This window comes from Heteronotia binoei, chromosome 4, assembly GCF_032191835.1.
Source record: "Heteronotia binoei isolate CCM8104 ecotype False Entrance Well chromosome 4, APGP_CSIRO_Hbin_v1, whole genome shotgun sequence".
In the NCBI taxonomy this organism is placed as follows: Eukaryota; Metazoa; Chordata; class Lepidosauria; order Squamata; family Gekkonidae; genus Heteronotia; species Heteronotia binoei.
The window spans coordinates 30,204,564-30,220,218 of record NC_083226.1 but is presented as its reverse complement, the minus strand read 5'-3'; the positions used below and the strand labels follow the sequence as shown (position 1 = coordinate 30,220,218).

Genomic DNA, 15,655 nt, shown 5'->3' with positions numbered 1-15,655 from the left:
CAATGTATTTGTTAGCTTCATATTAATCACATAGTAAACGTCAGTGTACGCAAACAGTAATCCAGTTGATGAAGCTGATTAGTGCTGGGATTCTGAAAAGCCTGTTTTAAGTGAATAAGAGATAAAAAATTTTGCCCCCAAAAGTGGGGGGGGGGAGGTTGTGGGGAGGCAACAGAAATTTGGGGAAAATTGAAATGCATGCAATGCTTGCTGTCCCATCAAACCTAATTTTACTGCTTCAACAACTTGCAATAGTTGAAATATTTTGGAACTTCAGAGTTATAAACACCTTAGTTTTCTGCAAGCAAAACTGCAAGTATACCCACTGCTTAAGAGGAAACTACATGGTGATGCAACCTATGCTGCATTAACCCCCATACTTCCATTTTTGCTCTTTGAAAAGTAGAATAAAATAGGACTTAAACAGAAAACATAAGTTTGTGTTAAATAGCATAATATATTTGGTGAGAATTAAGGGTCATACAAAATGTTAGTAACAAGATCTGCACAGCTAGTACGTAATTCCTAGCTAGATGCTGTCTTCTACCTTCTGTGGTTGCTGCTCCCTTCTGAGAGCTCAGTTTTGAATGAAACTTCCAGAGATTTCCTCTGAGGCTTTGGATGGTTTCTGCCCCACCTCCTTCTGATCCCCCCCTCCCCAGCAAGGGAGGGCAATAAGCAACTTGATACTGAATCTGCAGCTATGTGTCATAGTGGTTTGAGGTGGAAAGGTCAACCACAAGACAAGAGTCAGGTCCAAAGGACCACAGAAACAGTGATGGTCTTGCATGCTGCCCTCGTGAAGGTCAGGTATCTTTCTAGGTGCAGAAATGCATATTGTTTTTAACAGCTGTGTTGGTCTACAAAGTACCCAGCTGTCCTTGAAAGCATTTAACTCATTCTAAAGGAGAAAATATTTCCGTGAGGTTTTTTCAGTAACACAGTTTTTTTCGGGATTTTTTTCTGGCCTTTCACATCTCTAGTTATGCCAAATTTCATGTGACATAAAAGCTACTGTAACAATGTTGGAAGCATGTAAAAATGACTTTCTGTTTATTGGTAATGAACATCGTGATCCTTGTTGGTAACTAGTACTGGTGTACCAGTTGCTTTTCCTTGAATCTTTCAAAACTCACAGTAATTTGTTCCTTGGATATATAGGTAATACTGTAGGAGTAGCACCAGTGTATTAAGTTGTCCTGTGTGGCAAGAAAATGCCTGTTACTGATACATAACATATTGCGCTTGCATTCAGAAAAAATCAACGGATCCAAGCCGACTTCTGAACAGAGGAGGTAACTTGCTCAAAGATGAAAGGGAGCGATCAAAGATCCAAAAGCAGTTGTTAAAAGTAAGTGCCATGGTATTGTTATTTGGACTTGGCCACACTGAGCTTCCATATCTTAAACCAGAGGTGTCAAACCCTGCAGCCCATGGGTCAGATCCAGCCTGCAGAGGTTCAAATCCATCCCCCCAAGCAACTTCCTTCTTCTGTTTTCCTTCCTAGGACTGCTGCAGCCACACCATAGTTTGCCCCCCGCCCCAGCTCCTTCAGCGGCTCTTTGCTTTTTGCTTCCTGTTCTCCACCTCTTGCCTTCCTCCCTTACTCTCTCTCTCTCACACACAAGCACACAGAGCTCAGTGGCAGCTTCCTGCATGAGAAATATAAAGACAAGCCTCTGTCTCTCTCTCTCGTGTGTGTGTGTGTATGTGTGTGTGCGCACATGCACACAGCTTTTGCTTCCTTCTCTGGGGCTGTTCCTCTTTTGGGGAGGAAGGGGAAGGGGGCAGAAAGAGTCTTAATGCAGCTTCAAGACCAACAATGTTTTATTCCAGGTATAAGCTTTTGTGTGCAAGCATGCTTCTTCGGAAGTTGAGTGGGTGGATGGATTCTTCTGACAAGCACAATGAACACTGAGGAAATTATTTTGGCTTATTTTGAAAAGTTTTTTTTTTAAAAGATTGAATTTCTTTGTTCACATCTAGAATTTAATTTCTTTCAAAAAGACCCTGATTTTGGAATTAGAACCACTTGGATTGGTGCTAATACCTTGGAGAGTGGAGTGGTTTCAGATGCCAAATGATAATAGCACACATTGGGAATGAGATAGGAAAACAAGCTCTCATTGCAGTTGTCCTGAGCGTCAGCGGTCTATCTCTTTCTACCCTTTGCAATCCCTTTGTGAGAGCACTGCTACTCTTAGGAAAGCAACTGAATGTTGTGGTTTCTAATGTCAGACATACCAATTTATTCTTTGGATCCTCCTGGACTGAATATGCCTGGATGGAACTGAGACCTGGGTTTCCTGTCTCATTACCAATGCTGGTATCTCCATGTCTACTATCCCTCTGCATAATCCAATCAAGCCTGCTGTTGTCATTCGCTTACTATTGCTGTGTGACATGTGAAATCACCTCTATAAAACTTATATCTCCTGTACCTCATGTTACATCTTATGGCACGCATGGCCCAGCCCAACAAAGTGACCTTTATGTCAGATCCATCCCTAATAACCAGTGAGTTCAACACCTCTGCCTTACGCTATTCAGCAAATGCGTAACCTGCTATGTAAAGAGTATAGCACGGACAAGTGCTAAGTTTCATATGTCCGTCCAAATGATATATACATTCAGAACACCTTGTAGTTCTCTAGCTAACTATATGTACAGCATGGAAGGCTGTCTGATTGCAGCAGAAGTGAAGAGTTCTAAACCACTTTGAAAAGTATGTTAAATTGACTTTCACCTGGGTGGGCTGTAATTTTACAATAATACTTATCAGGTTCCTTTCTATGCATGTGGCAGCCAAAGTGGCACGTTTTCATTTTTCTCAGTTGACTTGAATCTCCTTGAAGCTGACTAGATGACTGATGAAACTTTCTTTATGACTCTAGCTGAGTGAGCACCTGAAGAGAAGTATTGAAAGTTGGGAAAGTGAAAATGGTGCTGACTTCCTCGTCAACAACGAGAAATTTTTAGAATCCATAGCCCACCAGTTGGAACATCATCGTCTTAGAAAAGATCAGACCAAAATGGCAAGTCTTCCCCCTCCCCCTTTTTTTTTTGGCATGATTAAGTCGCTTAACCAAATCCTAACCATGGGTGCAACAAGGAATAAAGCCTGACTAGCATTAGTGACGGTAAACCATCAGTGTGAATGATGAAGAGGGGGAGAATCTGGATGATGGCATTGATTGGTTTTGCAGACCTGGGTCACAGCTGGGCCTTGTAGGCAAGATGCGCTTAGCTGTTCAGAGGATGCAGATTGCAGGTACATAGTGGAGCTAGTGGAGCTATTTCTGCATTGAGTGTCTGTTGCATTCTGGAATGCTGAGTTAATCTGATGTGTTACTATCTTAAGGGCCTCAGTGTGTTCCTCTGTATCTGCGTTGGTTTCCAAATGGGACCCACTGATGAACGGGGCAATTTTGAGTTTTGCTAATGAGTAAAATACCATCATTTCAGAGAGCAAACATCTTGTTTTGCAGCCTGTGAAGCGGGATGAATCGGCAACCCCAAATTCAGGTGTTAAAAGACCCGCAGGTGCATGTGCACCAACGCCGAACAAGAGGCAGAAGGTAAAATATTGCCTGATTGGAAGATTATCTGGTAGGAACTGGATAACCCAAGTTGAAGTATATATGATATATAGATTTGTCAGGGAATAATTTGGTTGTCTTGGAACAACTCAGTACTGGAATGTGCAGAGGATTCCTCTTACTAACTGAGAAAACTGACGGGGAAACACCTTTGTATGGCTTTGTGGAGAACTGGGCCTCACAAGAGGCTGTGAGGTAGGAGGCTGCTCAGCTGACTGGATCCCCATCAGCCCAGCTTCCCTTTCTTTGCTCCCCTAAACATACCTCTCAGTATCCACCACCATGGACCTTATCAAAGGAAATCCCCACCTGAGCAGTCTGATTTCAGGCTCACTAACTTTTGAGGCTCCTTACCTTGACATTCCAGAGACTGTACCTTCACTTGTGTACTAGAGGACTGAGAATTAAACCGCTGCACCACAACCCCTGGGAAAAAGTGATTAATTGGAGCAAACTGTGGGTCACAAGAGTCAAAACTACAGCATTCAAAATAAAAGGAAATGTTTTAACAAAACTGAAAGGAGATATCAAAGATTTCAGGTTTTCACAGCTGGTAACATCATTAGGGTTTGTAGACTCTTTCGGGATCAAGTGCCGTGTTCTACTGGAGAAAGTTTTCCTTCCAGACGTTTTGTTCTCAGCTGCGGAGAACATCCTCAGTGGCGTTGCAGCCGGAGCAGGCGCTCAGACCTTCTTGGCTGCTGTGCATTGAGTGGGGCCAGGGCTGCTGGAGAGCTGCTATTTGTAGGCTGGAGGGGGTGTGATGAAAGGGCAATAGGTTTGTGGATGTGCCCATTCTCAAACGCCATAATGTTGACACAGTCTTCAAGCCCACACAACAGATCCACCACATGTTGCGCTCGGCCAAGGTTATGAGAGATCCACTTTCAACCCCTGGAGTCTACCAAATACCCTGCTCCTGTGGTGCAGTCTACATTGGCACTACCCAACGCGGTATCAACACCCGCCTCACCGAACACAAGAGACACTGTCGCTTGCTTCAGCCAGAAAAATCAGCTGTAGCTGAACATGCACTTCAGGAAGGAGACCACGTCATCCACTTTGAAAGAACTGAAGTCCTTTCTACGGTCTCACATTATCATACCCGCTTGAACAGAGAAGCTATTGAGATTTACAAACACCAGCACAATTTTAACAGAAAGGAAGAAGGCATTTTCATCCACCAATCTTGGTACCCAGCTCTGCAAAACACCCTACAGACTATAAATTGCAGAAAGTCTCAGAACAACCAGCAAATTCCACAGAACAATCAGCACAGTCAACAGCCATCTTCCTTATCTTCAAACCCCTTCCAACCTTCCCAGCAATTAACACAGAACAATGGTCACATTCAACAGCCAGTTTCCTTATCACTACCCTTCCAGGAAGCCCCACCAAACAATGGGCACATCCACAAACCTATTGCCCTTTCATCACACCCCCTCCAGCCTACAAATAGCAGCTCTCCAGCAGCCCTGGCCCCACACAATGCACAGCAGCCAAGAAGGTCTGAGCGCCTGCTCCGGCTGCAACGCCACTGAGGATGTTCTCCGCAGCTGAGAACAAAACGTCTGGAAGGAAAACTTTCTCCAGTAGAACACGGCACTTGATCCCGAAAGAGTCTACAAACCCTAATGAAAGGAGATATGCTATCACAGCAAAGATCCAAAGAAAGACAATTACAATCAGCATGTTGTCTTTCCCTTTTCCCTATAATTCGGAGCCTAACAACACTGCCGCAGGGCAGACCAAATTGTAAAGAATTGGAGATTGGCTGTGAGGCTTTTGCGAATTTCTTTGCAGACAAGATCGCGTCGCTCCGCCTCGACCTCCCTGCCACATTGGAGGCAGTTAGCGAAACCGAGGCTCCGGGCCTGTCTTCGGATTATGTTCTGGATGGTTTCAGCCCTCTCAGCTTGGAGGAAGTTGACAGGATCCTCTTATCTGCACGCCCAACAACCTGTAAATTGGACCCGTGCCCCTCCTGGCTTATTAAATCCTGCCAGAGGGAGCTTAGATATCCTGTACGGGATATCATAAATAGATCCCTCACGGAAGGGCAATTTCCAACACAGCTTAAAGAGGCGGTGGTCCGTCCCCTCTTGAAAAAAACATCATTAGACCCGGCCCAATTGGCACATTATCGGCCGGTCTCGAATCTGCCCTTTTTGGGCAAACTTATCGAGAGGGCAGTGGCGATGCAGCTACAGACTTTCCTGGATGACGCTTCCGTCCTTGATCCCCTTCAGTCCGGCTTCCTCCCGGGCCATGGGACGGAGATGGTGCTGGTCGCCCTAGTAGATGACCTGCAACGGCATCTGGATCGGGGCAGCTCGGCGGTACTGATGTTGTTGGACCTATCGGCAGCGTTCGATACGGTCGACCATCGGTTGCTGGCCCGCCGCCTCGCCGACGTGGGGATTCAGGGGTTAGCCTTGCAATGGCTTTCCTCTTTCCTTGAAGGTCGGGGACAGAGGGTCGCTATTGGGGATGAGCTGTCCCGTAGGCGCACGCTCGATTGCGGGGTGCCTCAGGGTGCGGTTCTTTCCCTGATGTTATTTAACATCTATATGAGTCCCCTCGCCCAGATTGCCCGAAGGTACGGGCTGGGTTGTCACCAGTATGCTGATGACACCCAGCTTTATCTGCTTATGGACGACCGGCCGGTCTGCGCCTCACAAAATCTGGACCGGGCACTACAGGCTGTGGCTGGGTGGCTCAAGCAGAGCGGGCTGAGGCTAAATCCGGCGAAGACAGAGGTCCTTTGCTTGGGTCGTCGGGGTCTGGGAAGGGAAATACCCCTTCCGGTTTTTGACGGTGCGCCGCTGATTGCGACGCATAGAGTCAGGAGCCTGGGGGTACTTCTGGAGCCTTCCTTAACAATGGAGGCCCAGATAGCAGCCACTGCCAAGTCTGCATTTTTCTATCTTAGGCGGGCAAGGCAGTTGGCTCCCTTCCTGGAGCGCGACGATCTAGCAACGGTGATCCATGCTACGGTCACCTCGAGGTTGGACTACTGCAATGCCCTCTACATGGGGCTGCCCCTGTGCCGAACCCGGAAATTGCAGCTGGTGCAGAACGCCGCCGCCCGGTTGTTATTAGGGCTCCCAAGGTGGGAGCACATTCAGCCGGGACTTCGGGCTCTGCACTGGCTGCCAATATGTTACCGAGTCCGGTACAAGGTGCTGGTTATTACCTTTAAAGCCCTCTATGGCCTTGGACCTGCCTACTTGAGGGACCGTCTCTTCCCACACGTTCCCCAGCGAGCACTAAGATCAGGAACCCAAAACCTCCTGGTTGTTCCCGGGCCAAAGGAAGCCCGTTTGAAAGTTACAAGGGATAGGGCCTTCTCCGTAATGGCTCCATCTTGGTGGAACCAGCTGCCGGAAGAGGTAAGGGCCCTGCGGGACCTTACCCAATTCCGCAGGGCCTGTAAGACATTCCTCTTCCGGCTGGCCCACAACTAATCGGCACTGAGCATTGAACACCGAATACTGAACATGGAACACTGAACTTGAAACTGATGAGTGTAGCTTTAGGACCGCTGTATGATTTAATGTTCATGTATATTACAAATGTTTAGATTTTTAACTATAAATTATGAAATGTCAATTTTAATGTTTAATTTTATATTTTATGTTAGTTTTATATGTTGTAAGCCGCCCTGAGCCACCTAGTGGGAAGGGCAGGATATAAGTCTTAAAATAAATAAATAAAATAAATAAATAAACTCTGTACATTCCCTAAAGGGAATAGCCAGTGGCCAGAAGTAGTTCCTTTTCCTCTGTTCCTTGGTGTAGGGTCTTCCCGCATTGCAGTTACAGCACCATGTGCTGAAGATGGGAGTCAAGGTGTAAACAAGTATGGTTTACAACTCCTTCATGCTTGAGGCACAATGGCCAAAAGCTCTTCTTGGAGTGCAGAGATTTTATAACTCCCCCCTTATGGACTTTCTGGCAAAGACGTTAGCTGAAACCATTTGGCACCATCTGGATAGAGCTGTCTACATGTCTGTGTTGCTGAATTGTCCTGGGCCTCTGAAACTGCCTCCTTCCCTTGTATAATTCCCAGCTGTTAATCCATAGAAAGGTACTTTAAGCATGTAAAAATGCAGACCTGATTATTGCAACTCCAACATTAATGTAGGACATTCCTTCTCAGGGCTGGTTTCTTCCTTCTGCTCTGAGTCACAAAGTGCCATATTGATCTTTCCAGGAGGAGGCTCAGTCTTTCCACCCTACTTCTACTGAGAGATCAGCACTTTGGGCTAGCTCCAAGCCTGGGGACTATCTTGTTTAAGGGACAGTTTTCTTCCCAGCCTTAGGCCACTGAATGTCCTAGTGCTAGGAAAAAAGAGAAAAGGTCCAAATTTACCAAACGTTCTTAGGAGTGGCTGCATGGCAGCATCCCAGGGGAAGGACTCACACAATTATCTGCTTGGACCATTTCGAACCATAGACTAGGAATACAAAGCTCTTAGGGCAGTAATTAGTTTCTGAAGATGAAAATGTGTTAAACACGACCTTGCGTTACAAATGTAAAGACTGCAGGGGTAAGGCAAGGCTATTTGATCTATAGCAGGGTGTCAAACTCATTTGCTAGGAGTGCAGGATCTGACATAAATGGGATTTTGTGGGGCCGAGCCATGCGTGTTCTAAAATGTAAATGCCAGATAGCAGAGATACAGACTTTATAGAGGACATGGACTAACAAAATTAAAGATATCATTTTTTTAACTTAAAATACAAACATGATTAATACTCTTGCAATATTTTGTTTAAAACAGAAAGGGGGGATAGTGGGATTTTGCAATACAGTTTTAAAAACAAAACTTCAAGAAAAAGCACAAGGATCACAGCAGAAACTTAAAAAAATAAAATGCTCTCAGTCTGAGAAAATATGAAATGGCAAGGAATTGCAAGCTTCTGCCCCCCCCCCCCCCAAGATTAGCAATGGCTCTCCAGGGTAATATCCCCCTTTGGCTGTGGGTTCCCAAGTTAGAGTACTCACTAGGCACTAGTTCTCACTCCACTGAGAGGAGACAAAGCTGGCTCAAAGAATCAACACTTGGTTTGCAAGGACACAGCTCCAGAAAGCTTCAGCTGACCATAGGAATGCTGGGAAGTTCCTCTCCATTGAAACACATAGACAAAGTTGCAAGGAAAACGTGGAGTGGATTTTCTGTTCACATCTGCTCTGCCCAGAAGCCTGAAAAGAAAATAGCAGGCAGCCTCGGAGCTTCACAGGGTGAGGGCAGATGGGGGGAAGGGAGGAGAAGAGAACCCCATGGGCCTAATTGAAGCCCTGGGCAGGTTGGTTTGGGCTGTACATTTGACACCCCTCGTCTGTAGTCTCCAGCTAACTCTTGATAGTTGGTAACACTGTGATACTAACTTCCTTTTCAAAAACAGCCAACTATTCTGGTCAAAGGTGCTCAGATTTCAAAAAGCTGGTTTTACAGCGTTGGGAGCTGAAGCACTTGCTCTTTACTGGCTCTTAATTACTTTTGAAAAAGGAACATGAGACTGATGTTGTTCGAAGCCTGCAAGTATGAGACACAGGATTTCTTTGGCACTCTTGAGAATGTTTTCATGAGACTATTTAAGATTATGCTGGAATTCCAACGTTCAGTGCACTATTTGTCAAAGACTTGAAGCATTGTTTCTGATGCTAATTTGAAACTCTGCTTTGCAGGTAAATGGAGCTTTACTTAAATCGAGCAGCTGCTGTAATATCGCAACCAAAAGCGCTGGCAAACCATCTGGTCAAATCAAGGTGAGCAGAAAGCATCAAACTGCTTTTTATAATGGCAGTTTCAAAGCAAGTTTGCTCGTGGTCATGAGATGGGGTTTAAGGGATGATGTCGAACAGTGCAAATTGGATACTTAGCCAGCAAGGGCTGGATTTACATGAATCATAGCTGGGGGAACGTAGATAGCAGGAATTTGTGGCACTTGTGCAAAGTACCCAGCCTCGTGTCTTCCTGCATCACTCAGGCATTATATGTATTTATTTTCCCACTTACGTTTCCACTATGGTGCTTCTTCCCCAAATCCACGGACTAGATGCAAGACTATTGAAGGTATGGGAGATAGTACTGGAGAATGTGTTGAAGATCCTGTGTCGCACTTCACAGTTGACAACTTAAAGAATTAGCTGCCACGGAAGCACTAAGGATCTAGTGGAAATAAGGTTCTGATGACAGGACAAGTTTCCACGAAGATTCCTTTGTCACTTCTCTACTCCCTTCCACCACCAAATTTGTATTTATCTCTTGTCATTTCCAGGTGACAGGATAATCTTGAACTTAGAAGAATGTGAAAAGTAGGACAACTTTGTTGTTTATCTGGGTAGAAACCAGCAATCCCCAGCATTCATGAGCCTGCAGACTCCTGATATAGGATGGTGGATGCAACCATAGAAAGGCTAGCGCAGGCGTTATGGCCAGCTGCAAAGTATCTGGGAGTGAGGCCATACATATTTCTGGCACTTCAAGCAGAAGCTCTGTTTAGCAGTTAGCCCTTTTAAAATTAATATAGTACTTAAAATCTTGCAACATCTGTAGGTTATGGGGTTAACTTCTTGGTGAACCATGACTACCAAAAGGCGACTGCTGCCTAGTATCTTCCATTTATTATAATTTCTGAAAAATAACCCTAAAAGATTAGTGTTAATTCCTTCCACATCCTAAAGACTGCTTCTTTATATTTTGATCTCAACACAAGAATACATCCTTTTAGATTGGAGTCAAATGACTCCTCCGGTGTTTTTTGAGGATGAAAGGGAGTAGTCAAAAGCAGAGTGAATGTCCAAGATCAAGTAAACAAGAAATCTTCAAGTTGCTGCATGTAGATTGTGCTAAGTGACTGACAATATTACCTTATGTATATTTACTTGGCATTGTCTCACCAAGTTCAAGTCGAGTGTTGCAATTTTTTCAGAAAGCTTCAAAATGGAAATTTGCTTTGGACAGTTAAAATAATTGGAGCAGATGGCTGAATAGCTGTGAATTTGATAGTTTTCATTGTCTAGGTGTGACAGGTTATCTTCAACTACAGTTTTCATTTTAATTGCAAGCAAGCAGTATAGTATTTATACAAATACTCCCATAAACCTGTGGATGTTAATTAGGCAGACTTTGGCTGCTGATGCTCTTCCCTAGCGCCATTGGGAGATAGCCAAGATTTCACCCACGTGTCCCATTTGACTCTTGAAAAAAATGCCCAGAGCTGTAGAACCTATGGCAAAGGTGGGGGGAGGGAGGCAGTGAGGAAAGGAAAATATGGGGAAAATACCTTTCTCCATATTCAGCAAACAAAGCCATGTGCGCAAGAGGTAAGATATCCTTGCCCAGTTCGCTTTTCCTTTTCCCACACCAATTCCAAGGAATTCAAATCAAAAGTATCTGGTAAGGAAAGGCGAATACAGGAAAAATCAACACATGTGCTGGCGACTTGTCAGATAGAAGCCATTGTATTTTTGACTTTCTGATGTGTTTTCAGTTACTCTTTGCCCCATTCTGCCAGAAAGGGAATTTTAATAGTTCACTGGAAAACATAAAGAAGACATACATTTGAGTTATACTGTACAATGTGAGAGTCTTACTGTTAAATTGGGTCACTGGCACTGCTTAAAATGAGCCTAAAAACCCATGCTGCCAAATGCAGGTCTTCCAAGCGTAGCAAGAGAGGGACAGATAATGCTTTCTAATGAATCTTCAGGCAATGGGAATATGGCAGAATTGACTGCATGCTGGGATGGGTCTGTGGAAGATCAAGCAGGATTCTTGATAAATCAGTAGGTTTAGTGAGGTCAGTGTAGGTGAGGATAAGGCCTAAGCAGATTATATTTCTAGTGGGTTAGCATGAACAGCATTCCAAATAACAATAACTTACTAACAGATTTCTAAAAAAGCTAGCTTCAAGTCCGGTAGCAACTTGGAGACCTTTGTATCTGATAAAGGAGCAGCAGAATTTAAAAGGTGCTTAAAATATGACTTTTAAACTAAGGAACAAAAGTAGGGGGAAATGTAGAATAACTTCCATTCCACTCTTTGGAGGAGGGGTTGGACGCTCTTGTATATTTGTGAAATGTCTTCCATAGAATCTGTCCCATTAATTAACCAAGTGATCCAGTTCAGACTTGAGGGATCTTAATAACTGTACTTAATATAACTCAAGACAAGTAGGTGTAATTACAGTTACGTTTTGCAGACTCCTTCTGAAACAATACCTCTAGATTCCCTGCACCGACCACCATTGGAAGAGTGCAAGGAAAGCATATCAGACAATCAACTTAGCTATTCAAAGTTCATGGTATGTCTTTACTGTGTTTCCTTAATCACATAGCCTTATAGGAAATGAGCAGAGACTGCTTTAAGTGGAGATTCAGAAGCAAAGTGCGGGGACCTAGCTGAAATGGTTTGAAACTGTAACTAGGATCATTTCTGTTCAGATCAGAATTCCAGTGCTTGGGAAGTTCATTAGCTCAGTAACGGGCTTAACGTGGATTTAGGCTTTACCAAAGCTGCATGGGAGAGCAGTTCATGACAACATAGTTGCCTTACCATGTTATGTACCTGGCAGTTGTACCCCAAACGTTTCTTCATACATGATGGTTAATTCTAGGAAGAAATTAGGGGCTTTAGGATTAGGTAACCCATTAATTTGTTTTAAAATAACCTGCCTTTCTGCTCTGGCTGTCCACTGATAAGAAATCCCAGTGTCATTTGAGGCTGTTCTGTCTCCTTTCCCTGTCATATGTTAATGTAGAAACAAAATCCCTTTCTGCACCCCATCAAACTTGGGTTCTGCTCTGGTGGTATAGGCCCTTGTGACCAAATGTGGTTGTAGAAGGGCATCATCTGTTAGTGTATTTGGGATCTGGTCACCTTCATTTCATGATGTCTGTCTGCCTAGTTGGTCTTCCCTCTCTTGTTTGTGGGTGTGTCTCCCTCTTTGTATCCTGTCAAAATTTTCAAATATCAAAATAAACAAAAATCAGCACACACATATAAAGCCATCAAAAGGTGCCAGAATTATCGCATCTGCCACCTTTTGATGGCTTTGTACGTGTGTGCTGATTTTTGTTTGTTTCATTTATACCCCATTTTTCTCCTCAGTGGGGACCCAAAGTGGCTTCCACTGTTCTTCCTGTCTCTATGTTAATCTTTACACCAGTCCTGTGATGTAAGCTATGCTGAATATGTGTGACTGGCCAGTGGTCTCCTGGCAAGCTTCCATGGCAGAACAGGAATTTGGACCGATGTCTCCCGGATCTAAGCCTGACACTCTAAACACTATGTGACCAATGTTCTCTCTAAGCTACAGTCTTGTGAGCAAAAATTCAACTTTGTGAGCTATTGGCATTAAAGTTGTGAACTACTGTATAAATTAGTGTGCTCTGGGGTCATCCTTCCTGAGCTAAGACAAAAATGTGCAAGCTGGAGGCTAAGTTTGGTGTAGTGGTTAAGTGTGCGGACTCTTATCTGGGAGAACCGGGTTTGATTCCCCACTCCTCCACTTGCACCTGCTGGAATGGGCTTGGGTTAGCCATAGCCCTGGCAGAGGTTGTCCTTGAAAGGGCAGCTGCTGTAAGAGCTCTCTTAGCCCCACCCACCTCACAGGGTGTCTGTTGTGGGGGAGGAAGGTAAAGGAGATTGTGAGTCGCTCTGAGACTCTTCGGAGTGGAGGGCGGGATATAAATCCAATATCTTCTTCTTCTTCTAAAAATCTGTGAGCTAGCTCATGCTAACTCAGGTTAGAGGGAACACTGCATGTGACATAGGTACTTCCTATCTTTACTTTTCGGCTAGTGACTTTGATGCAGCACTCCTGTTCACTACTGTTGCTACTCCTGACAGCAAACGCAGCATTGCTGTGTTGGATCTCTCTGGGGATGTTGCTTTTAGTTTTGCATGCAGTCTGCCCTAGCCTTGCTCTCCCTCATTCTTTCTTCAGTTTACTGCAGTAGTTTGCTTTTTTTTTTTTTTTTGGATGGGGGTTGTCTTCCTCTCTGGCAACTCAACAGTAGCCACCCCTTTGAATTTGAATTTATTATGCTTTGTCTGTAATCTTCAGCTGTGAGCTTTGTTGCTGTTGCCAGATTTTTCCACAGCTTCCTTTTTTTTTTGCTACTGCAGCAAACTGAGCTGGAGGCAATAGAGGTGTTCTCATTCAAATACTTCGTCACTTTGAATACTGGGGAATTGTTTCAGTCTTTTCAAGATGATTGTGGGTCCATTATGTTCGCTAGCATTCCAGGAAGCAGTTTGTCATACAACTGTGAACATCAAGAAAAAAATAATAAACACATTTTTGCAAAAAGGCTATAGGGCATATTGACTTGGGACAGGGGCAGTGTACAGTATCTCATACACAGCAATATCTCATCGGGTCTTTGTGTTAACTCCTGTGTTGGCTCTACTGCTGCTTAAGAAGAATGTAACTCATTCCTTAAAATGTTACAGAAAGACCTGTCAATGAAATCCACCAGCAACAGAATTTTCAATTCGACATTGAAGGAGAACTTGAACTGATGAGCCTATCACACCTGGAGGTGAAACGGATAGAAGAAAAGGTCCATTTCATAAATGAATTTTTTAAAAAAATATTCGAAATGTATACAAAGCTTTTTGTACAATGCTTATATAAAATGAATATTTCTGTTTAAGTGCTAAAGCTTTTGTTATGACTGTATAAGGGAAGTAACGTGAGTTGGAGAAGGCTTCTTTTGAAGGAGGGCCCTGTTCTTATGAAAAGTGCTTCCTAGAGGCTGCCAACAACTACCTGAAAAGAACATCTAGATAAGAGTCCAGTAACACCTTCAACACCAACAAGATTATCAAGGTATACGCTTGCAGGAATAAAAACTCCCTTTGACAGATACAAGTAGGAATGAAGATTTGAGTCCATATATCCCAGCCAATCAGAAGGTGGGAGGGGTGTAGCGAAGAAAGGAATCAGGAAGCTCTTCTACTGCAGTCCAATGTGGGCTACCCTCTGAAAGTGTCTTCATATAAAGAACAGGTTTGCCATGCTTAGAAAATACCAGTTTTCTTCTGAGGCCAAAAGATGTTGTTCTGCCTATCCAGAGGGAATGGTTTTCTCACCCCAGTTTCTTCAAATTAGCCATCTTACTCAATTGTAGCACCTTGAACTGCAATTCAGACACAGTGGCTGTCATGAATGATTCCTAAATACTCCCAAGAACTGCTTGCAGAAAGGAGAAACGCTGGGACAATTGAAACATTTAAATGGGCTTTTAAAAAATCAGCAGTTTCATCCTGAGAGCCAGTTTGGTGTAGTGGTTAAGTGTGTTATCTGGGAGAACCAGGTTTGATTTCCCACTCCTCCACTTGCAACTGCTGGAATGGCCTTGGGTCAGCCATAGCCATCACAGGAGTTGTCCTTGAAAGGGCAGCTGCTGTGAGAGCCCTCTCAGCCCCACCCACCTCACAGGGTGTCTGTTGTGGGGGGAGAAGATATAGGAGATTGTAAGCTGCTTTGGGTCTCTGATTCAGAGAGAAGGGCAGGGTATAAATCTGCAGTCTTCTGTAGGAAGAGAGACTAATGAGTATGGGACACACAAAGGAGAAATCTTACTCCCCTGTAATCTCCTCTGCACACTTCTCTGCTTTCCTTCTTCCTGGCCTACACCACAGTCTCTTATTTTTCTCTGCTTTCTTCTCCCTCTCTTTTAGCTGTCTGTTTTCCCCATCCCACTTTTCTTCCTTCTCTTCCCCCTGAGGCTCTCTCCTTTTCTATCCTACTTACCTACTATTTCTGCTTCACTTTTCAGTTTTACCTTCCTCCCTGCTTCCCTCCACTCATCTTTTACCTTTTTCAATTATGTTCCTTTCGCTCCCACATACCCTCACCAAGACGTGGAAGGTGGTTGCCTAGCAACCCCGAAAATGGCCCCTGAGATCTCTCCGCATAGTCTTGTGAGAGTTTCAGTAGCATTACTGGTAAATTGCACATATTAGTTCTATGACTTTGGACATTTTAATCCTTGCAGTGTGTTCTTAAAATAGATTTTTCTGCAAACCGTGGACT

At 44.1% G+C, this 15,655-nt stretch overlaps 1 protein-coding gene across 2 annotated transcripts in view; it reads left to right on the top strand.

Annotated features, from left to right (window-relative positions):
- The window catches only part of LOC132570445 (protein regulator of cytokinesis 1-like), a 38,938-nt gene extending 24,660 nt beyond the window's left edge, over positions 1-14,278 (top strand). Inside the window, exons 9-14 of one of the 2 annotated variants that reach the window (XM_060237044.1) lie at positions 1,256-1,351; positions 2,895-3,035; positions 3,489-3,578; positions 9,294-9,374; positions 11,813-11,914; positions 14,068-14,278. In XM_060237044.1, coding sequence (XP_060093027.1) covers positions 1,256-1,351; positions 2,895-3,035; positions 3,489-3,578; positions 9,294-9,374; positions 11,813-11,914; positions 14,068-14,136 — 579 coding nt within the window. In that variant the 3' untranslated portion in view covers positions 14,137-14,278. The remainder of the gene's footprint in view (positions 1-1,255; positions 1,352-2,894; positions 3,036-3,488; positions 3,579-9,293; positions 9,375-11,812; positions 11,915-14,067) is intronic. The other variant, XM_060237046.1, reaches the window with a different exon arrangement.
- The last annotated feature ends 1,377 nt before the right edge of the window (positions 14,279-15,655 follow it).